The sequence below is a fragment of the Astatotilapia calliptera genome, chromosome 18, assembly GCF_964374335.1.
Source record: "Astatotilapia calliptera chromosome 18, fAstCal68.1, whole genome shotgun sequence".
NCBI classification, from domain to species: Eukaryota; Metazoa; Chordata; class Actinopteri; order Cichliformes; family Cichlidae; genus Astatotilapia; species Astatotilapia calliptera.
This window is the reverse complement of record NC_137439.1, coordinates 24,956,461-24,978,519: the sequence shown is the minus strand read 5'-3', so window position 1 is coordinate 24,978,519 and position 22,059 is coordinate 24,956,461. Positions and strand designations below refer to the sequence as shown.

At 43.0% G+C, this 22,059-nt stretch overlaps 3 protein-coding genes and 1 long non-coding RNA gene across 10 annotated transcripts; 2 read left to right on the top strand and 2 right to left on the bottom strand.

The window, feature by feature from the left end:
* Positions 1–651: 651 nt before the first annotated feature.
* On the bottom strand, positions 652–8,272 carry glmna (glomulin, FKBP associated protein a). Of its 4 annotated transcripts, none has more exons than XM_026148982.2 (19): positions 8,142–8,272; positions 7,845–7,941; positions 7,290–7,415; positions 7,093–7,206; positions 6,889–6,997; positions 4,405–4,693; positions 4,173–4,272; positions 3,881–4,062; positions 3,665–3,718; positions 3,471–3,501; positions 2,943–3,032; positions 2,808–2,849; positions 2,578–2,651; positions 2,407–2,491; positions 2,204–2,313; positions 1,591–1,654; positions 1,334–1,469; positions 1,039–1,109; positions 652–940 (listed from the first exon to the last, which is right to left on the bottom strand). In XM_026148982.2, the coding sequence occupies exons 2-19, from the start codon at positions 7,896–7,898 to the stop codon at positions 851–853; spliced, it is 1,821 nt and encodes a 606-aa protein (XP_026004767.2). In that variant the 5' UTR covers positions 7,899–7,941; positions 8,142–8,272; the 3' UTR covers positions 652–850. The 4 variants fall into 4 exon arrangements, with proteins under 4 accessions (XP_026004767.2, XP_080148941.1, XP_080148942.1 ...); XM_080292815.1 differs by having other exon boundaries at positions 7,290–7,412; XM_080292816.1 differs by lacking the exon at positions 8,142–8,272 and having other exon boundaries at positions 7,845–7,985.
* On the top strand, positions 7,355–17,911 carry rpap2 (RNA polymerase II associated protein 2). Of its 3 annotated transcripts, none has more exons than XM_026148979.2 (12): positions 7,355–7,438; positions 8,536–8,581; positions 8,708–8,822; positions 10,039–10,137; positions 10,232–10,297; positions 10,398–10,486; positions 10,593–10,628; positions 10,713–11,751; positions 11,846–11,949; positions 12,146–12,226; positions 14,091–14,159; positions 17,717–17,911. In XM_026148979.2, the coding sequence occupies exons 1-12, from the start codon at positions 7,420–7,422 to the stop codon at positions 17,859–17,861; spliced, it is 1,908 nt and encodes a 635-aa protein (XP_026004764.2). In that variant the 5' UTR covers positions 7,355–7,419; the 3' UTR covers positions 17,862–17,911. The 3 variants fall into 3 exon arrangements, with proteins under 3 accessions (XP_026004764.2, XP_026004763.2, XP_080148939.1); XM_026148978.2 differs by lacking the exon at positions 7,355–7,438 and adding an exon at positions 8,255–8,341; XM_080292813.1 differs by lacking the exon at positions 7,355–7,438 and adding an exon at positions 8,436–8,454.
* Positions 17,912–18,325: 414 nt separating this feature from the next.
* LOC145421880 (uncharacterized) lies at positions 18,326–20,082 on the top strand. 2 transcript variants are annotated; one of them, XR_013903255.1, is made up of 4 exons: positions 18,326–18,491; positions 18,837–19,003; positions 19,124–19,164; positions 19,944–20,082. It is a non-coding gene; the product is annotated as an uncharacterized LOC145421880 (long non-coding RNA). The 2 variants fall into 2 exon arrangements; XR_013903256.1 differs by lacking the exon at positions 19,124–19,164 and having other exon boundaries at positions 19,944–20,079.
* On the bottom strand, positions 18,590–21,105 carry gfi1aa (growth factor independent 1A transcription repressor a). Its single transcript, XM_026148975.2, has 6 exons — positions 20,973–21,105; positions 20,641–20,841; positions 19,712–20,109; positions 19,430–19,567; positions 19,065–19,230; positions 18,590–18,976 (listed from the first exon to the last, which is right to left on the bottom strand). The coding sequence occupies exons 1-6, from the start codon at positions 21,082–21,084 to the stop codon at positions 18,798–18,800; spliced, it is 1,194 nt and encodes a 397-aa protein (XP_026004760.1). The 5' UTR covers positions 21,085–21,105; the 3' UTR covers positions 18,590–18,797.
* Between the last annotated feature and the right edge of the window lie 954 nt (positions 21,106–22,059).

Sequence of the window (22,059 nt, the reverse complement as noted above, 5' to 3'; positions counted from 1 at the left end):
TTGCTAATATCACCAAATTTTGCAAAGTTTTTTAAAAATGGTTGAATGAATGAAAGGAAGTATTTTCTCAAGATTGGACTATTGCTGCTCTCTTCTCTGGCATTAATGAAAAGTTGCTCTCTCTCTTGTCAAAACGCGCCTGTGGCCTCGATGTACGTAGCAGAACCTCTGACCCCACGTGTGCCTGCTCACAGCCTCGGGTTGGACCCTTCAGGCTGTGCTAAAGGCAAGAATTTAAATCTGTAGGTGATTTTGCTTTTTCAGGCCCCCTCACATCTGGAATGACCTACCTGAGAAGATCGAGCACACAGAGCCAGACTTCCTTTGAATCACTGCTTAAATCTAAATTCTATAGACTTAATTTTAAACAATTCTGTTACATGGGATACATTTTATTACTTTAAGTGTGTTTACCCTTTTGCACTTTGTAAACTTATGTATCGTTTTGTGAGCTACTTTTCTGAGTCTTTTTTTGTTTTTACCTTTATAACCTATAGCATCTCTTTGTGCTAGAGTGTTCTGGGCAACACAGGCTGCATGAACTTGAGATATTTTTGTGACGGCAGGAGAAACTGAAGCTTCCAAAGGTTACAAATTATTTTTACCAAACCACAACTTTTTTACACTTTCACCAAAAATGAAAACACTTGATTTAACCTGCAAGTACAAAAGTTTGAAAGTTTATTACAGAGCTGATACAAACTTGCCTTTTCTTTTTCTTTTTTTAAACTTCTAATTGACAATGTATGCAACATTTTATAATTACACTGTAAAACAAAGAGACCAGCAGTGCACTAGCACTTTGTTTTGAAACAAGTAACAGTTTTCTGTTTGAGATGAGCTTGTGTGGTTACAGGTTGTCCTTCACCTCGATGAGTTCCTCTATCCGTGCCAACACGCTCTCAATCATGTCAAACGTGTGCAGGGCAGAGTGCAGAGCCTGGCAGGACCAATGAAAATGTAGTCAGGAACATCACAGTGCTTTCTTAATCCCCACACGCATAAATACGTAGTATGATATCTGACTGTGTTACTCACCTGAATCTGTGACTCTGGTGTCATGCTGGGCAGCTCCTCACCACCAACAGACACAGAAAGTACAGACTCTTCTGTGAAGAAACAAATGCTGTCAGAAAGCCTCCTCTGAACACTTTTGATGATGCTACATGTTGAAAAGTGCCATTAAGAAGTCGTTTGAGTTGGGACGAGTACAAAAGAAGCCTGAGAAAAATGAAGCCAAGCTACCTACAAAATAGAACCCCTCCTGTGCATGCATAGAGTCTCTATGTTGTACTAAAAAACTGGAAATTAAAGTAAGTGTTGCTGATCTGACCTTTAGCCTTGCTCTTCTTGGCCTCCATTGTGTTCTGCAGCTCTCTTTCATAGTGGGCCCTGGACATGTTCACACCAACACGAAGAGGCTTCATGAACATATCTTCTACTTTATACAGTTCTGTCCAGATGCCGGTCTTCAGCAGCATCAGAAAGCACAGATAGAGAAAGCTTATATACCCTTATAGGCCATCATGAAGGTGAACAGCTTGTTTTAAAATGTAATTTTTGGTGTTTTCAGCTCAACAGTGCACTCACCTGGTTCTCTGTCACTTTGTCTCTGATGACCAGGTAACGCAGCAGATTTAGAGACTCCATGACTCTGTAGAGATCAACACACACATGCGCTATTTCTTAATCTACCTTCCAGACATTTCCAAAACTTTCAACTACTCTCGTCCATAAAGTCCGAGATTTTGTTGTTAAATAATGACTTCTGATCAGGGCGACACGTACACTCAACCAGCCACACCGATTCAACTGCTCATTAATTCAAATATCTAATCAGTCAATCACATGGCAGCAACTTAAGTGCATTTAATAAGTGACCAGTGAGTATATTTTACTGGCCTTTTTTAAAAACTATAAAATCAACAGCAATACTACTTTGTTTATACTTATTGCACAATTTAATATAAAAAGCACCAAAGGATGTTTGTTTTTTAAAATCTTATCGAGAAAAAGACTTATAAAATTCCTCTTGATTACACAGAAGTGTCCAATTAAATTTAAACATCTCATATTTTCTCAGGAAGAAACAAAATTAAACAATGTAATACTTTCTTTTAAACTGTGTATGATCCTTTTTAACAGTGCGTGTTGGGGCTGGCTGTCACACTCCTGTGACCCGCATTAGTGTGTGTGCACAGACCTGTCCAGGTACTGCAGGAGGTCAGTCTCTGGGCCATCTGGAAGAATAAGAACCTTACGCAGCAGAGGCATGAGCTGAATGCCTTCAAACCAGACGTTACTGTTACCTGGCTGGAGACAGAGCGATAAAGATTCTTTTAGGTCCCCCAAGAAATTTTAAACATGGCCCACACTGCCATTTTTTCCTTTAATGTACATCTTCACCTGCAGGGCAATGTCTATCTGATTCTTGATATTTTTAATGATGTAGCCTTCAACTCCTGAGTGGTTACTCGTCTTCAACATGTACCTGAAACAAGGACACAGGTCGCTTGCAGTGGGAAGTGGAAAAGACACATTTCTGATTAATTTTCAGGGAAGAAAGGTGGAGCTCACTGGAAGAATCTGTACTTGGCTTCAGTGTTGAACTTATCAATGCTCAGCTGGAAAACCTTCAGTCCTTTAGTTCTCTGAAGACAAAAAGAAGTATCGCCAAAATTGAGTCCCAAGATAAGTTTCATTCTAGGTACCAAAAACGAGATGAAGGTGACACAAATGAAAGCCGATTTCAAACCAAATGATCTGACATTAGATTTTAAACACATCAAAATTGATTAAAAACTTACCAGTTCATGCTTTGGACATATCGTCATGACCTTTATTAAGTTCTGAAATTAAACACCGACATTAATAACATTATATGACGCACACAAAACACAACAGTAGACCCAACAGGTCTATAATGAAGCGACTGCATTCACCTGAGGGACTGTGAGGAAGGTTTTAATCTCCAGCAGGTCGGCACGCAGACTGCCGTCCTCGACTCGCACCAGACTTTTCTCATACAGCTCCTGTGTGATGCACATCCATCATACACTGATGACTGCTTTTAATGTGCAGAAGAAGATTTAAGTAACACAGTGACCATTTACACTGGCAGGTAACGACCCTTACAGCCTCATTCTTTTTCTTCTTTGGCTTCTTCTGATTGGCTATTATAAGAAAAAATGTGGGGAACCTCAAGTTTTAGAGTCTAAAGCCTCTCCAAATGCTAACCTCATTATTTGAAAACTTGGCCATGTTGAATATGAGCATCCAAGATGATGACCGTACATATCAAACCATAAGAAAAACTTTTCATAAGCTTTTAAACATGTTGTGTTTAATTAAAATAGCACCATGGAAATATATAGGATTAAATCCAGGAGTCACGTATTGACTCCTGGATGATTAAGGTCATTATAATTTATGTAATAAATAACTAATAAATAAGTAAAAATGTCACCTACCAGTCCTTTCTGAAGCTTGGACTCCTCAGTTCTATAAAAGATAGATATCACTGATTACAGGTTGATCATTAAAGTGGACACTTATGGTATATGTGTGTGTTATATATGTGTGTATAATGTGCATATTCATATTTTACAGCTTTTGTAAAACGCTAACAAAGATTATAACACGACACATTATTATGTCATGTTACCTGGACAGGAGGACAGAGACGTGCTCGATGTTACATCGAAGACTGAACACGGGACTGCAGAGAGAATACGGAGTGTTGGGAGCATTAACATTATTTAAATGTTTCAGTATTTGTTAATGTAGAACTACTGAAACACCCAAGTACAGATTCATTTCAAGCCAAGTGTGAATAATCCCACATTGTGCATCCCAGGAGAAAAATATGTTTTCAAAATACCTGAAAACAGTGGGGAAGGTGTCTGCAGCCAGGTGATGGACAAACACCAGATGAGCCAAGCTGGCCAAAGACTCTTTAGGATAACGCACCACCTCCTCGAGAAAGCCGGGAACCTGCTTTCTCTTCAAAAGAGGCTGGTGCACGAGACTGCTGAGGGACTCCCCGATAGAACCGAGGATGTTCTGCAGGACACAGAAAACCACGATTACCACGATATGCAAGTACGTGACGAACCGATGACATATTAGAAACCAGCAATGACACCATTTACACGTTTGAAAAATGGGTTTACCAAAATCTCGGTGGCAAAAGTCCTGAGGGGGGACAGAGCCAGCGTGTCAGGATCCTTGAGGTGTACTTCCAACAGAGGATGACTCAGACTCTTCATACAGCTCAAGAGGAGACAAACAAAAAGGAAGCCTCAGCATCATCAGTTTTCAAGAGCCCTGCAGCGCTTTTCTATGACATTACGTCGGACTATCAAACGTGAGTCTGAGCTGGAAAACGCATTTTTTTTCACTCACAACTTCAGAAGTTCTGTCCGCAGCTCATCCTCTTTATCCTTCCCCTGTCTGCCCACGGTCCTGTTTGCAGTCTCGCTCTGCATCACATTATTCAGCAGGTTATGCCTGACTTCTTGAACAAAAGGTCTGACGAAATCTATCATGTCAGTGCAGCACCGGCAAAACGAAAAGACGTCATCCTCCTCTTGCTCCTTGGTGTGAGGGAGAGGCAGTTTGGCCACCTGGTCCAGCACGGACGACAGCGCCATGCCCAAGGATGACGCCTTACGGCCGCCCAGGCGCACGAGCACTGTTCGAAGCGAGAAAAAGAGAATACATCACAATAATAATAGCAAGAAAAAGCACCCAAACAGCAATATGCAACATATACAGTCAGCTCCATAAATATTGGGACATCGACACAATTCTAACATTTTTGGCTCTATACACCACCATAATGGATTCCAAATGAAACAAACAAGATGTGCTTTAACTGCAGACTGTCAGCTTTTATTTGAGGGTATTTACATCCAAATCAGGTGAACGGTGTAGAAATTACAACAGTTTTCATAAGTGCCTCCCACTTGTTAACGGACTAAAAGTAAGGGGACAGGATAAGAACCATAAATCAAACTTTCACTTTTTAATACTTGGTTGCAAATCCTTTGCAGTCAATCACAGCCTGAAGTCTGGAACACATAGACATCACCAGACGCTGGGTTTCATCCCTGGTGATGCTCTGCCAGGCCTCTAATGCAACAGTCTTCAGTTCCTGCTTGTTCTTGGGGCATTTTCCCTTCAGTTTTGTCTTCGGCAAGTGAAATGCATGCTCAGTCGGATTCAGGTCAGGTGATTGACTTGGCCATTGCAAAACAGTCCACTTCTTTCCCTTCAAAAAACTCTGCCTTTGCAGTATGCTTTCCATCTGCACTGTGAAGCGCCGTCTAATGAGTTCTGAATCACTTGGGTGAATATATGAGCAGATAATACTGCCCGAAACACTTCAGAATTCATTGTACTGCTTTTGTCAGCAGTCACATCATCAATAAATACAAGAGAACCAGCTCCACTGGCAGCCATACATGCCCATGCCATGACACTTGCAGCACCATGCTTCACAGATGAGGTGGTATGCTTAGGATCATGAGCACTTCCTTTCCTTCTCCATACTCCTCTCTTCCCATAACTCTGGTACAAATTGATCTCGGTCTCATCTATCCATAGGATGTTGTTCCAGAAGTGTGAAGGCTTTTTTTTAGATGTCGTTTGGCAAACTCTAATCTGGCCTTCCCGTTTTTGGGGCTCACCAATGGTTTACATCTTGCGGTGAACCCTCTGTATTCACACTGGTGGAGTCTTCTATTGATTTTTGACTTTGAGAGTGTTCTTGATCTGGCCAACTGTTGTGAAGGGTGTTTTCTTCACCAGGGAAAGGATCCTTCGGTCATCCACTATAGTTGTTTTCCGTCTTCCGGTGTTCTGACAAAGCATCCTACTTTGGCAAAACGTCCTACCGTAAGTAGTTTATCCACATTTCTGCTGTCACAGAGTAATTCCAGCACAAATTTAAGTGGGTATGACGGTTTGCCACTTACCTTTGCCCATCAGAGTATGTTTCTAGCTCATAATTATAAAGCTAGGACGGCTTGCCACTTCATTTTACCTGTCAGAGTATGCCTCTAGCTCTTATTAACAAAGGAAAAATGATTTGCCACTTCATTTTAGCTGTTAAAGTATGCTTCTAGCTCAGATTAACAAAGGTAGGACAATTTGCCACTAAATTTTAGCTGTTAAAGTATGCTTGTAGGTCACATTCAAAAAGGTAGGATGGTTTGGCACTTCATTTCGTGTTGTGCGCATGCGCAAAAACAACGGGTAGGATGGTTTGTAGGTAGGATGGATTCCCAGAACACCGGGTCTTTTGGTGTTGCTGAGCTCACCGGTGCATTCCTTCTTTTTGAGAATGTTCCAAACAGTTGTTTTGGCCACGCCTAATGTTTTTGCTATCTCTCCGATGGGTTTGTTTTGTTTTTTCCAGCCTAATGATGGCTTGCTTCACTGATAGCGACAGCTCTTTGGATCTCTTCTTGGCAGTTGACAGCAACAGGTTGCAAAGGCAAATAGCACACTTGAAATGAACTCTGGAGCTTTTATCTGCTCATTGTAATTGGGATAATGAGGGAATAACACACACCTGGCCATGGAACAGCTGAGAAGCCAATTGTCCCATTACTTTTGGTCCCTTAACAAGTGGGAGGCACTTATGCAAACTGTCGTAATTCCTACACTGTTCACCTGATTTGGATGTAAATACCCTCAAATGAGAGCTGACAGTCTGCAGTTAAAGCACATCTTATTCGTTTCATTTGGAATCCATAGTGGTGGTGTATAGAGCCAAAAATGTTAGAATTGTGTCGATGTCCCAATATTTATGGAGCTGACTGTATGTAAGACAAGAAGAAAACCAGTAAGAAGAGTAGCATGATGACTAAAAAGATTCTTTACCTTTCTGTAAAGGCTTCAAGAGCAGATGGAGGCTCTCTGCTATTGTATCAGGATCATCCTGCTCCAGCTGCTCCAACAGGCCGATCAGCAGCTCTTTCGGTCTGCACGTCTGCAAAAACAACCACAAAGATCACCCTTACAATGCCACATTCATCCAGTTTTCATCAGTGATGTTTTATCTTAAGTCCACTCCTGACCACTGACCTCCAGCAGGTGGTTAAAAATGGCCAGACACTGAGGAAGATTCTTGTCTTCTTTCTTCAGCAGGACCTGGATCAGCGGAGGCAGCAGGTTCCAACCCATGCATCTCACAATCTCCTGCACAGATGAAGACAGTTACACAGATGAGTGTGTGACAAACCTGAGAAGCAGCGATTGGTGTCAACTTTGAGAAACGTTACCTGATTCTTTTCATCCAGCACAATACTGAGGACCTGCACGCTGTTTCCCTCCTTGATACAAGTCTGCCCAGCAACCGTGAAGATGTTGTGATCCTCGGTGGTGTAGCTGTCGTCTGGAAGAGCCTGCTGCATGAAAAAGAGACAAACAAGTGGGTAAAAATAGAGAAAACAGACATTTTAAACAGTTACTTATTAAATATTATATTCTATCAAATATCTCAAAGACACAATCCTGGCATATTACACTCTGGTTTGGGTTCAGAACACAGTCGCCCCCTCTGCTTTTAAGATTAGGCTTTTTGATCAAGTTTACAGTTAGATCAGGTGACCCTGAACCATCCCTTAGTTTTGCTGCTACCTCAGGCTGCTGAGGGACTTCCCATGATCCACTGAAGATTTCTCCTCTATTCCCGTCTTCACTAACTGAGCATTTATACACTGCTGCTGTATACCAGCATCCAGGTTGGTGCCAGTGGCTGTGCCGACATGCTTTTTAGGGAATTGATATCAGAATGAAGGAGTGGATGTGGGTTACAAGTACCACTGAATACTTACACATCTTTGGACCACCTCACTGAGCTGCTCCAGAGCCATCCCTGCTGTCTTCATACGGGTGTTGTCCTCATGCAGAAGTCCTCAAAAACAGGGGAAACTTCAAGTATATAAAAAAAAACAGGTCCAAAGGTGTCAGAGGTTAAGTTCTGTGCCTGTGTGACTGTAAACACAGCAGAGCAGCAGGGATGCTAACCCCGCTCCGAATTAGCCGAACAGTGGCTAGCCAAACAAATTCACCGCCACGAAAAGAGCCGTTGGTGTGGACGCAAACGGGACCGAGGTGAAGGGGACACGTACCTCAGCTCAACTTCCACAAACAGCCCGGTGAAAAAAAAAAGCACACACACACTACACGCTACGGACGCACCGCGCGAACGTGAAGTTGTCCCCCTGGCTTGCCGTAGATGGAGATACGTCACAGGTCAAAGTTGAAAGTGTAGAAAACAGAAACAGCATGGAGATGGATGAGAGAAGAAGGAGCGGGAGCTCCAAAAAGGGTTCGTTAAAAGCCTGTTTTTTGTTTCTCGGGTTTTAGAGAGGTGTTTACAGCGTTGTGGAGGGTTACACGGATCTCAGAGCGCTCACAGCTGGCTTGTGTAGCCGTTGGTTGGTTGGTAGAGTAACGACATCTCTTCCTTCAGAGATTCGTTTAACTCGTATATTCAATTTTTTTTTGTTGTTTGTGAGGCAGGTGGGAAACGTGTCAAAGCACTCGCCGCGGAGGAAGAAGCGAGAAGGTGAGAAACCCCTACTCCACCAGGACATCTCTACTGGACGCTTCAGCTGCACCAGTAATCATTACCAAACATTTGTTGGTTGTGGAGTAAACACAGACACTTCTTCACGTGTGTGCTTTGTGTCAGGAGAGAGGAGCTGAAGGAGAAGCTGAGGGAGAAGTTGGAGCTGGAGAAGAGAGCTTTGAAGGTGGTGGAGCGGCTCCTGGACGACAGTGTGGCTGAGGACTTCCTAGTGGACTGTGTATGTGTCACCGGTGACTTTAGACAGGGCACAAGCTTTAGGCAAACCAGGAGACGAAGTCTTTCCTCACTGCTCTCACGCACAGGTCCTGTTACCCTTACATCACTGCCAAGCCTCTGTCATACTAAACCCGTCTCTTTTATTCACACACCATGTCTGCCACGATTAATTAGAATCTCACAGTCTCAGAACATGGCCCAATCTGCAGTTTCCAGGGTTTATAATTGCCATGACATCCCTATGATTGAGGTTTTGCTATTGGCCCAGTATAACGCAGCCTGGCTCTAGCATGCTATTTAGACTTGTTAGGAATTTGAATACACCGCCTCACTGGTAGCAGTGCCATTGCCTCACAGCAACAAGGACCTGAGGAGTATGCTAAGTTCACTACAGCCAGGCTTTGTTTGCGTTAGCTGTTGACAAAGCTTAAAACCCCAGTCGGAGATAATGGACATCATTATGATGGTTATCACCTTTCTTTAACTAGGCTTGTTGTTACGGGATGTCATATTCTACTCTTCTTCCACACAGAATGATCCCTGTGAATGCTGTCTAATCAGACTCTATAAGGTTATAAGGATAAAATGCTGTCAAAAGTCTCTAACGAACAGCAAAAATATTACAATAAAATGCAAAACTGTTACAGACAACGCAAGATATTAATGCTGTGGAAAAATGTCAATCATGGCATCTAGTGGTTAGAAGGATAAAATAAACAACGTAATGTATCCGGCATTAGTTACCATGGTGATGTAGCCAGGTGAAAAGAGAGACACTTTTGTGGCACAGAAAATTCTGACTTCAAGTTCGACATAACTCGCTAACCCATAATCTCATTCTGTAGTGCCTTTCTGTGTGGAGTTTGTTCCCCCTGTGTCTGTGTGGATTCCCTCCAGATACTCAGGCTTCCTGTCACAGACCAAATGCATCCATAATTGGTTAGCTGGTCGGAGCTGTGAATGGTTGCCTGTATCTGTGTGTTAGCTTTGTGATGGACTGGCAACCAGTCTAGGGTGGACTCTGCCTCTCACCCTATGGCAGCTGAGATACGCTGTGTAAACACACACTTTTTTTTCCATTTCTGATGACAGACTTTAGATTACATGCAGGTTTTCTGTCAATATTCAGATAATTTAAAATGTCAAGCAATATTAATTTTACACAAATTTAAACCAGAGAAAAGCTGCAAAGTAACCGAGTTCTCTTTACTTCACAGGCCAAAATGATCACCCCAGCTAATTACAGAGATACTGTAGAGGAGAGGTCTATTGCTAAGCTGTGCGGTTATCCCATCTGTCCTAATAAACTGGGCAAGGTAAGGCCACTGATATTGCATTTTGTTTGCAAATAATAAACATCTCCATGTCTCATATGTGATGACTGAGTCTGTGGTGCTGTTCACTTTCTAGATCCCATCTCAACAATACAAAATTTCTACTAAGACCAATAAAGTGTATGACATCACAGAGCGCAAGGTGAGTGTTTCTACATGAAATAGTTTTTTTTTGTTTGTTTCTTACACTTGCCAGAATGCGCTTAAAGACACATTTTGGTCTTTGCTTCTTTTGTCTTTAGTGTTTTTGCAGTAATTTCTGCTACAAAGCCTCCAAAGCGTTTGAGCTACAAATACCAAAGACGCCTCTTTGGGTTGGGCAACATGAGAGGTGTGTGTGTGCTGCTTCTCATCTCTGTCCTAAATCACCTGATTGATCTAATCGTTGAATGCAGTGATGTTCTGTATAATGTCTTTGCTCCCTTTCTCTCTCTCAGTCCTCCTGAAATTAAGTTGTTGAAGCAAGGAGAACGGTACGTAATAAGTTTCGTGTTTAGTTTTCCATATTTAGCCTTATAAATAGAAAGACTGATCCAGGGTTACATGTGTGCATTCAGTGGGAGCTCTGGTGAGGAGGTGATGCTGTCTGAGAGGTGTCTAAAAGAGGAGGACGTCGAGAACCCTGTGGCTGCTCAGCACAAGGAGCTTCACGGCTCTCGGGATCATCCTGCTGGAGGCAGCCACAGTGATGTCAGTGACGACGAACATGAGCAGGACTTTGTCTCCAGCGTGGTCTCTCAGCAGCAGAGACCCCGGGTCCACTGGGGTGACCTGCCTAAATGCTCAGATGAGAATGAGAAAGGACAACAAAGGAATTCTGAAACAAGAAAGATAAACACCAAAGAGGGGAATGAAGAAAAGATCGAACCTCCTCAGAGTCAGAATACAGAGGAACAGAGAAGTATGATAGAAGATGAGGAAAGAAAAGAGGCAGACGTGCGTAAAACTGAAGTTACCGATGCTGAAAAACCCAAAGAGCGGCAGGTGACACATACGGACCAGGCGGCATCACAAGAGAGAGAGTTGTCTGAGCTTTCTGGTGTGGAAGAGACTACAGCTGAGATGAGCGTGTGCAGTTTATCGGAGACGGTAACTCACAGCGTTCCTCGCTCAAACCCTCCAACAGAAAGTAAACAAATTCCTGCCACTAATCAGAACAGCCACGGCCAGCAAGAGCTCAACATCACGCAGGTGGGTATGAGCAAGAGGGGGGCAGCTGGGCTGCGAGGTCTACTGAAGAACCACGCCGAAGTCAAACCTGACTCTGTACGGATGAATCTGCTCGATTGCCTAAAAAACACATTGAAGGAGTGGTGTACCGATGAGACGTTAACGTTCCTGTACGGCTCCGATCACTCCCTTGGTTCTCCCTATGCCGAGGTAAGAGAAGAAGAAGGCAAAGAGGAGTTGGATGAAGATGACCTTGAGGATGAGGTGACAGCCGACAACAGCGAGGACAAGAAGAGGCCGTCAGCTGCAGCTCCAAACTATGACACGCTGCGGAGGGAGACCCAGGATCTAGAGCTCCGGGTCAGGGAATTTTATAAGGGCACGTGGATTCTGCCTGACGAGAAAGAGGAGCCCAATAGAAAGCAGGTAAGTGCATATTAAAAGACTTGCTTTAAGAGTTTGAGTTTAAATTAGGTGAGCTCACAGAGTGAGTTTTGTTCTTAAACCGTCCCCACACCAGGTGACAGTCCAGGAAAGCATCAAGGATCCGGTCCTGCCGCTCGTTGACTCTCATGCTCAGAACCTCATCCAGAAACGAATCACAGTGGAGAAACTCTCCAGCTGGTGCGTGTTTGTCCTTTATTTCTTGGATGTGGCACACGGAGCTTTATTAATTTCTTTTCCTGGTTTTTCTTCAACAGCTGTGAAGGTCCCGTGAACCTCACTGCTGCACAGTTTAACATGGCTGCACATAATCATGATTTTCATGATCAGTTCATCTTAATTCTTTGCTCTCTTGTCTTGTGGTTGTGCTGTGCAGCCTCAGAAACATTGTAGGTCCACTGCATCTCACCATGATTGACATCACTACCGACCTGAACAACCTGGTGCGGACGTTCAGGTCAGTACACTACACACTCAGTCTCATATGTGCTGTCTGCTAGTCTGCCACCAGAAAGGGGACACACACACACACACACACACACACACACACACACACACACACACACACACACACACACAGGAGAGGGGAGGCGAGGCAGGTGTGAGTTTATAGTGGATGAGCTCTAGAAATGTGTCAAAAATTGCTGTTAAATTTAATTCATGTTAAGGAAAGGAAACCTAGCATTGAAACTGTGCCTTGTTCTGTGGGTTCATATTAAGCTCAGAAACATAATAGTGAAACTTGATTGTTTGTATGTAACTGAATGGCAGTTTACTTTTGAACAGCTGCAGGATATAGACGTGTCCCGTTACCCTCTTTGTCATAAACCTAAATCTTTCACTTTTGCAAATTGGTGAGCTTTTGCACAACTATGAGCATTTATTATAGCCATGCCATACAACCCCAGCTGCAAAAAATGTTGGGATGCTGCGTAAAATGTAAATAAAAACAGAATGCAACCATTTCCAAATCTCACAAACACTGATTATACAAAGAATAGAAAACATATCAGATGTCTAAACTGAGACATTTCACGATTATGTGAAAAATATTAGGATCAAGACTAAGCAGCTAGGGTATCATGTCAGACAAGAATGAGACACATGCCTCTTCCAAAAAGATGCTACACAGCAGTAAAAACGACTCTGTATTTGGACTCTATTCATAATTAACTGTTATCACACCACATTGGATCTACTGAGAAACACTGAAAATCAAGCTACATAGAACAGGAAACTAACTGATTAGTTATCTGTTGTGATTTCGATCTCCTCTTTTATCTCCTTGCATGAGCAAAACATGCCATGAATGTTCTTGGAATCGCTCTTATTCTTCAGAAGAACTCAAAGAAATGAGTCTAACGTGTATTTAATGAGTTGATTTCATCTAAATTCCACAACACACAGTTGTTTAGCTCTGCTTCCCCCTACAGGCACACATGAAGTATGACGAACAGTAGTTTTATTGACTCTTTAAAACTTGTACTTTTTTCATGTGATGGGGCTAAATGTCTGCTTCAAAGAGAATTATGTCTATTTTCTGAGAAAGTGTTTTAATCTCCTGCACATCAAAATAAGTATTACGAAATGTCATATATCTCACAGTGTGCCACACATGCCAGCATGCATGACACCAGGACTGGGTAGAATGAATTATTATATACGCTTGCTGTTTTTACTCAGTCAGCATAGCAGTATGGCTTCTGTTTCTCTATAAGAATGACAGAGCTCTGTTTTAAGAAAAAAATAGGGGGAGGGGGGGGGGGGGGTTTAAACTTGTGCCAGAATTGAGCATTTCCTGCCTTAGACACACCCTGGATTGCCATTGGCTGCTTAGGATGTTTTCAACAGCCCTGCTGTTAAATCACTGTGTCTGTGATTTAAACGCACATCAGGCTATGGAGCAACACCGCCACGGCCCTGCTTCCGGGAATTGTCTTTGTGCTGTCAAGAGGCCCCAATAACAAGAGGCTCAAACCAAAGAAAATACACAGCGCTGGCAGAAAGACATAAATCATTGCTGCATGCAGTGTTTTTGGTTGTTGCTCTTGGTCTGTGCACAATTTATATTTCTATTATTTATATCTAGAATGAAGCATTTCTGCAGACTATCTGCAGAGGGACACAGATGTATGGTGACTGTGGCCCAGAACATATAGCGGGTTATGATTTGATGTCCAGCTGCTCCAGTCGGAATTCTGAAATGTCGATGGGCGAGATACTGGAACTGCTGTGCATCCTCCATAAAATGTGCACGCACGCACGCGCGCGCACACACACACACACACACTGTACTTAACAGTGGTGCTTTATGTTCACAGGTTCACCAACAAAAACATCATCCATAAAACTCCAGAGTGGACCCTCATAGCTGTGGTGCTTCTGCATCTGTAAGTTTTCTCTGTGTGTGTGTGTGTGTGTGTGTGTGTGTGTGTGTGTGTGTGTGTGTGTGTGTGTGTGTGTGTGTGTGTGTGTGTGTGTGTGTGTGTGTGTGTGTGTGTGTGTGTGTGTACGTACACACGTGTTTAAGTTTAATGTCAGCTGTCGAGCTGCTCCTCAGCAAGCCCGGTTGAACATTGGAGAGAAAAAAACATTGCAAGGAAATGAAGAACCATAGTTTCTCGGGAAATAGACCACGTCGGCCGTCTTTACCCGTGTGTGCAAATGTTTGCGTGCCTTGACAATGAGAAAAGTGTGTATTTAAAGTTTACTGTGCTGGTGTATGATAAGATTTATTCTTTTATTTTTTTATTTTTTTGTAAAACAAGCAAGAACCAGATTTCTAAGCAATAAATGAGCATTATAACGTATGACTGGGTGAAGATGACCCATATAGACACATACTGGATTTAACATTATGTTATTTCCAGTCTGGTGCATGAAGAGGTGCTTAAATCAGAGATGCAACAGCAATCTGCATTTTTAACACTGTTTGAAATTGAAAGAAAAGAATAAGAAGTCATCATGGTGCATTTGATAGACTGCTGTGTGCTTTGGCATAGTTTGGCACCTACCATATGGTCTGTGTGTGTTCGTGTGTATGTGTGTCTGTGTTGCTGGCAGTTCACGGACAGTTCCGTGCTGCTCCCGTCTAAGTACACAGAGACGCCTCATGGCCTTATCTGCACCTGATTACCTCTGTCCAGATCCGTGATGGAGGACAGAAGGCACACAGTTCCTGCGTATCCTTTATATTGCCCCGGGCTGGGAAACCTTTCACCTGACGCTGACGGCTGATTCTGATTTATTACTCCCTCAATGGTTCCTGGTCAGTTTGCTTTAATATCACGGCACACTGTGTGTCGTCTTGAACTTTAAAAGAAGTGTTGCACAGCTTTAGGTACTGTAGGGGATCTGCCACCAAGAGGCCTCTGAAACCTGCCCGACAGAAACTGTTGTGTAATTTTCAGGGAAATAAAGGGAATGAAATTCAACTTGTAAAACAGAACCAAGATTTCTCATCTGGGGTCTGAAGTGATTTTACTGTTGCAAAAAAAGAAAGATAAAAGGGTAAAAAGGTTAGTGAATGCTTTGGAATTACCAGGATTTCAGCACTGATTACTCACAAAGTGTGTTTGTCACATTGTGAATTATATGAAGCTCAGGCCGCCTTTTATGAGTAATCACTGCAGAAATCCTGGTAATTCCAAAGGGTTCACAGAGGGGTTTTGGGAACGGTGTCCATCTCTAATTCTGACAGTTGTTGTAATACATTTCCAGATTTGATTTTAAGAACGTACTGACTCCACTTCTGAACAGTCAACATTCATTTGTAAATATTACCCTTTCATTGGTCAGATGTGACACTGGTGCTCTATGATTTCATCGGTTTCCATCCTTCCATTCCTCCATCATGAATAATTTGGTGCGCTGTCTTATCTGTCTGCTGCACGGCAGCTGTGGAGCTAGTCTGGCTGCTATTGTTCAGCCCAGCTGAATAATGGATGCCCCCCCTGCAACACTAGACCCTGGGCTGAACCGGAGATTGACCAGGAGTGTACCTCCTTTCTGGTAAGGGCAGGTAGAGAGGCGTGGGTGGGGGAGGATGATGGAGGTTGGAGACAGATGACAGAGGGCTACAGACAGTGAGTTTAGTGTTGGAGGGAAATATTCTTGCACTAACTTGACAAATACTCTGTTTTTTGTACTGATACTGTGAATCTGGCTTCATGTCACTCATGACTTGTCTGAGCTGCGGTCTTAAGATTGAGCAAGTGGTTGAACAGATAAAGTCCATCTCGTTTAAATTGGTGGAAACTTTGACCGTCTAACCTGATAAAAGATGAATCTCACTGTGTAATTTTCCATGTTACTGAAGGCATTTCCCAAATAGAAACACATTTATTTACTTTTTTTTTTTTTTTTTTTTAAATTCAATAATTATTTACTTTTGATTTATTTCAAAAACAGTGGACAGTAAAACACTGGAGCCTCTCCAGCTGTCGTAGGGTGAGAGACCCACGATGGGCCGGTTGCCGGTCCATCACAGAGGCAACAAGCATCCGCGCTCACATTAGTACCTGCAGTAAAATGTTGAGTCACCACTTAGCCGATCATGAATTTTGTTGGATTGTGGGAGGAAACCCGGAGCGCTCGTGGAAACAACCCACACGAGCACAGGAAGCACCCACGTGATCGGTGGATTTGAACCCAGGACTTTCTTGCTGTGAGGCACAGCGGTTGTTTTTTGTTTGTTTTTAAACAAATATATGCTCATTTTGATGACGCAACACTGAAAGTCAAATTTGTTAGGCGTTCAGCTACTCAACAATTCAGAGCCTCTTTTGTCCTTATTTGGTTTCATAATGGGCCAAATGAGCCAGTTTAGGCTCTTTTGTTAGCGATGCTGTTATAGTGCATGCATATGTGGCTTTGCTGACACAAGCGAGGCCTTGCTGGGAAAAACAGCACCTTGATGGCAGCATACCTGTTTATGTCTCTCAGCATTAATGGGCCTTCAGACATGCACACGTTCCCCCTGCATGTGCGTCCTTTTGAGCAGCCTGGAAGCTTCCACTTCTCTTTAGCCGACGTCTAGTTTTGTTTTTTTGCTGTATTTTGTTTTCTGTGTGATTAATAATAATATGCACAGACGCCACTTATCAGTATGCCTCTCAGCAACCCCCACACTACAGCAAAGCTGAACATACACTCCTTTTACAGTGACTCAGCAGAGACTGAGCATTATTATGTTCACGAAAGTAGGATTGACCACACGGCAGTATCAGCTTGTGTCATATGAATATACACGACAGTGTTGGCCCAAGGCGCTGTGTGATTTTCTTTTTTCTTTTTGTAGACATACGCTGTGAAGTGTTTAAAATCTATTCTCTCATGTCGGTCTCTTTCTGCTTGACATTCAGAGCTCGTCTTTACAGCTCTAAAAATGTAGTCGATGGCCAGATTTTAAAGTGTGTGTGTGTGTGTGTGTGTGTGTGTGTGTGTGTGTGTGTGTGTGTGTGTGTGTGTGTGTGTGTGTGTGTGTGTGTGTGTGTGTGTGTGTGTGTGTGTGTGTGTGTGTGTGTGTGTGTGTGAGAGAACACTTTCATGAATAAAAAAAAGCAGGATATTTTTCTGCCTCAGGTCTGCAATAATTCTATTTGACCCGATCACTTTGCTGAGGAAAAACTCTATAAATAAAACTTTCGAGTTCGTTTTATTCAACAAATTTTATCTGTATGAGTCAGCAACCGCTGCTTTCTCATAGCACCGGCACCTTGGCGAAGAGAGGCCTGTGTGAGAACATGGCTTAAATAAGAACTGACTGCTAACTTTACACATCACGCTATTGAAGGCTGAACATGTCGTCTTTTACTTTTAGGGTAGTCATTATAATGCTTACAGATCCCTTTTGTAATTTCGAAGAACTGGGTTGCGTTTGTGTTGGAAGATAAGTCGCCCATTTAGTGTTGAGTTGGTTTGAATTTGTTGGTTTTTCACATTTCAGGTTGTCAGAGGTGTCTCCGTTGGTGCGAGAAGCCCTGAAGACTTCGGCATCTGTGGAGTATTTGAACACGCTGATGGTGGAGCTGGGTCTGCAGGAGCAGGACCTTCTGAATTTGGTCCAGCTGTTTAAATCCCCTGCGCACTGACACGGATACGGATAAAGCAATAAAACTGCACTCTTTGACTGTGTGACAAATGTTTGTTTGTTTGTTCTATTGTTTTCTGGATTGTCTGTTTCCACAAAATAAATGTATCAATAATAATAATAATAATAATAGTAGTAGTAGTAGTAGTAGCAGGAAGTTGTGTGTTTTATCCTGCATGTTGTTGGAGACTGTTGGTGTTGCGCACACAATCTGTGGTGAGATATGCCCAAATCAGATCCTTGAAGTTTTAAAGCTGTGGATGTTTAACGTAGGCGGGGCCAAATAAATCACACCCAGCTTCTTTTTTTTCTCTCCCCTGAGTGAAAACGCCATGTGGGCACGCTGCTTATTGCTGCTGCTAGAGGAGCTCCTCCTGCAATAAAACCAGCGCTATTTCTCCCGACTTCCTTTACGTGGAGGTTTTATGGCGCCATAATATCATTTATTATACGGGTATGCCAGCAATGCGCTTGTCTGAAAATATTTGGTTTTGACCAGGTGGCGCATGCAGCGAAACGTTTCTGCTATTTAATATCTGAGATATAACTCCGAGACGTGATTGATGGGTCTGCACGGCTGAGCGCACAGCTTCTCGTTTGTTCACGGGTCAAACGAGTGGACCGGTGAACGGTGGGTTTAGCCGGTAGAGTAGATGTTTGTGGATAAAAACTACATGTGTTTAACCGGTAATTAAATGTAGAAATATGGGGGGAAAATGACAACTGCGCTCCTTAAGTTAATATTTAATCCGTTAAAAAGGCTGACTAAAACAGCACGGTAAGCTTATAAAAGCTTGTGAAATTATTTAGTAGTTTTTTTTCATAATAATAAAAACACAACAGATAAATAAACAATCAGCGTATCTTAGGCTAAGTAGGGGGGAAATAAACCAATTACAGCAAACTTAAAGCGCCACAAGTTTCGATTAACTCCTGCTTATTTCAGTCCGTGCTGCGTCTCTTTGTGCCTCCTCAGATCCACTTTCCTCTGGAAACCTTTCCCGCAGAGGTCACAGCCGAAGGGCTTGAAGCCCGTGTGTTTCCTGCTGTGCGTGATGAGGTTGGAGCTCTGACTGAAGGCCTTCCCGCACACCTGGCACTTGTGCGGCTTCTCACCTGCAAGCAGGGACAAAATGGGAAACTGTTAGGTCTTATTTTTCTTTTTTGCACGTCTTGATTACTTTGACTTGCTAAAGCGTCTCACCTGTGTGAATGAAAGTGTGTTTTTTCATGTCTGACTTTTGGTGGAACCTTTTCCCGCAGTACTGGCACGGATAAGGCCGCGTGTCGGAATGGATGAGCAGGTGCGTAGAGAGGGTTGAAGAGCGCTTGAAGCTTTTGCCGCAGATCTTACAGCTGAAGCTCCTCTCCTGTAAAATACAGCATTCTGTCAGTGTCGAGAAACCTGGAAGTATCAGATTTAAATGTAGAAATGCAGTTTAAGCCAAGTCAGAGAGGTTGGTAGTGGGAAAAGAAAATGTCATCTGTGGCCTTTATGTCGAGGATGTGGATCTAAAGCGGGTTTAGGGGACGTGTGCACTGGTTTATTTCCGGCTTGGAGGCCCATACCTGCGAGTGAACCGCTCTGTGCTGATCCAAGCTCACTGCGTGTCCGAAGGTTTTTCCGCATATCCCACACTCAAACGGCCGCGTGCCGCTGTGCGACCGCCGCACGTGAACTTCCAGCCCGTGAGGCGTGGAGAACACCTTTGGAAAACACATGGATGATTCCAAATCAAACCCAAAATGAAGGGAAAACAATAGAGAAAATGTTAAAGAAGCGAAAAGGAAAACTGAACAAAATAAAAAACTGAAAATGATTACTTTAAGTGAAATTAGGGAAACGCCTACCTTGCAACATTTAATGCACTTGTATGATCCACTCGACTCGAGGTTTGCGCGGATGAAATCGTTCTCAGACTTGATTTCCGCCACGCGGGCCTGTTGCTTCGCATCCAGATACAGCTCGTCTCTGTCCCGCATCCTGCAGATTTGGGCCGTTGAAGAATAACCCTGGTAACATCCGGCCGCGAGGCCCCGCTGTACATAAAGGGACTCACTGCCGCTGTCCTCTCCCCTGTAGATGCTTATAGGTGACTGGGACTCCCTGTGGCTCTGGAGGTGGTGGTGATAAGACCCCTGAACCAGATGTCTCAGCTCGGTTCCTGAGTATGCCGACCAGGAGTACGGGAAGATTGGCATGTTCGAGTGACCGTCCTCCGCTGCAGGAGTGGAGCATTTCTCAGAATCTGAAAGTTAATTTGGATATCTTTAAAAACTTCAAATAATGTCCTGCATTAAAAAAAAAAATGGACACCTGGAAAATGCACTGCACTTTATTGGACATGACTCCATACCGTGCGTAAAAGTCAAAGCAGAACAAAACAAAAGTTTTAAGTCGTTATTGGGTCGTGTGTCCGGTCACTAATCACAAGTGTCCTTTTGATTCTTTCACCAAATATTTTATATGTGAAATAGAAGATATGAAATATAATTATTCGTATCTTCATCACTTCATCAAAAACCTTAAAGTTTTTATGTTTAATTTATAGCCCAAATAATTTCTGCTTTAATAAACAACAACAATAATAATAATAACAACAATAATAATAATTAATCATACACAAATATAGTTGGACAAGTCGGGTTGAAAATGCGTAAAGGTTTTGACATCTCATGAACCCAACACCAAATGAAACGAAGGATTAAAAAGAGAAAGAGAAAAATTCTTTAAATTTTAGACACAAACTGATGATATTTTTGTCTTGATAAGAACAGACCTGGTGAGGACGAGGGGGACGGGGGACGCCAGAAATCACAGTCGGAGGACCGGTCACAGGCGCTGCCTCCGCAGCTCAGCGGGGAGCTGGAGGACAGAGACCTCGGGGACCTCAGCCGCGACCCAGGGGACAGTCTGTCAGCACCGGTCCTCACGTCTTCCTGCTCCAGATTGGAATCGAACTCGGCTTGAGATTTTGTTTCTATATTGGCACAAGAGGATAATCAATGAAAGGAGTTATGAATTTGTGCACTTGAATTTTCAGAATTCCCACTAAGACGACTCCTTTTTCTTCCCCAAGTTTCGTGCGTAATTACGCACAAATGCACCCACCTGCGCACACATCAGCCATAATAGTGTCCAGTCTACTGTAGTCATCGTCGAAGTAGCGGTGCTGGTGATAGCTGTGGGCCCTTTTGCTTTTCACCAGGAAAGATCTCGGCATGTTGTTGAAGTTTTCTTCAGTCTTAAAGCTCGGCGCTGCTCGGGTCCGAAATCCTTCACGTCTGTCCCCTCAGCGTTGCTCTGACTTTATCTCTGGACAGATTGGAACACTATTGGTTGTCAGGCGATACGGTGTTAGGATTTTTGGCAGTCTATTACGCATGCGCAGAGAAGCCGTATCGTTTACCAGGTGACGCCGGGCAGGTGACCAAAAGTGGAGCCACCTTCCCCTCAAAGAGTAGATATGCGTCTGAAGACCACATACTGCGCTTCAATTCAGTTTACTGTAACGGACGTCAGCTGAATCACAGAAGAGGAAGTCTATGTATGTTTACGTAGCTCGTGGAGTAACGTCGACTTAAACTACATACGGCCTAAATTAAAAGCATATGGTGTAATAATATTCACTGATATTTTTATGAAGTAAACATGTTTAAAGTAATTTTGAAAATTTTACGTATAATGACATCTTTTTTGTTTGTTTTTTTCCCATTTACAATATTCTAAAGGCATTAAAATACATTTGGAGCCGAAATTTGATTTGTGTCCTGAGAAGTTGATGTTTGTATATTCAAAGCATAAACTAACTGAAATTATCATAAGTAAATAAATTAAAATCAGTTGATTATACATAATTTGGATAAAGTGAGACATGAGAGTTGCGGGTTTGAGGCTGGTGAATACAGGCAGAGCAGGCAGTGATGGATAATGACCTATTTGTTTGACTGGTTGTAAAGTGATCTCGTTAATGAGACGGCGCACGGCCGCTATGCGCAACAGCCTGTTGGTGGGGAGCCGAAGTATCCCTTTACAGTCGCTCTGCTTCAGCTTACCCGCACTGACTTCAGCCTTATTGTTTTACATTATTAAAACCTCCTCCAGGCTAATAGACAGACCCAATTAAGCAGTCCACTGAACAAAAGTACAAGAAGAGTCACATGCCAGTGCCAGCTGGAGAGGATAAAAATGTGTAAAT

Bases quoted from the DNA above. Each gene is read 5' to 3' on its own strand.
- rpap2 (XM_026148978.2), top strand. From the start codon at position 8,299: ATGGAGATGGATGAGAGAAGAAGGAGCGGGAGCTCCAAAAAGG. The intron at 8,823-10,038 runs GTATGTGTCACC...TTTACTTCACAG, and splicing joins AGGACTTCCTAGTGGACTGT to GCCAAAATGATCACCCCAGC. The intron at 10,298-10,397 runs GTGAGTGTTTCT...TTTTGTCTTTAG, and splicing joins ATGACATCACAGAGCGCAAG to TGTTTTTGCAGTAATTTCTG.
- glmna (XM_026148982.2), bottom strand. From the start codon at position 7,898: ATGAAGACAGCAGGGATGGCTCTGGAGCAGCTCAGTGAGGTGGTCCAA. The intron at 2,652-2,807 runs GTAAGTTTTTAA...TTTTGTCTTCAG, and splicing joins TATGTCCAAAGCATGAACTG to AGAACTAAAGGACTGAAGGT. The intron at 2,492-2,577 runs GTGAGCTCCACC...TCCTTGTTTCAG, and splicing joins GCCAAGTACAGATTCTTCCA to GTACATGTTGAAGACGAGTA.
- gfi1aa (XM_026148975.2), bottom strand. From the start codon at position 21,084: ATGCCGAGATCTTTCCTGGTGAAAAGCAAAAGGGCCCACAGCTATCAC. The intron at 20,110-20,640 runs GTCTGTTCTTAT...ATTAACTTTCAG, and splicing joins GTCCCCCTCGTCCTCACCAG to ATTCTGAGAAATGCTCCACT. The intron at 19,568-19,711 runs GTAGGCGTTTCC...TGTTTTCCAAAG, and splicing joins AGTGCATTAAATGTTGCAAG to GTGTTCTCCACGCCTCACGG.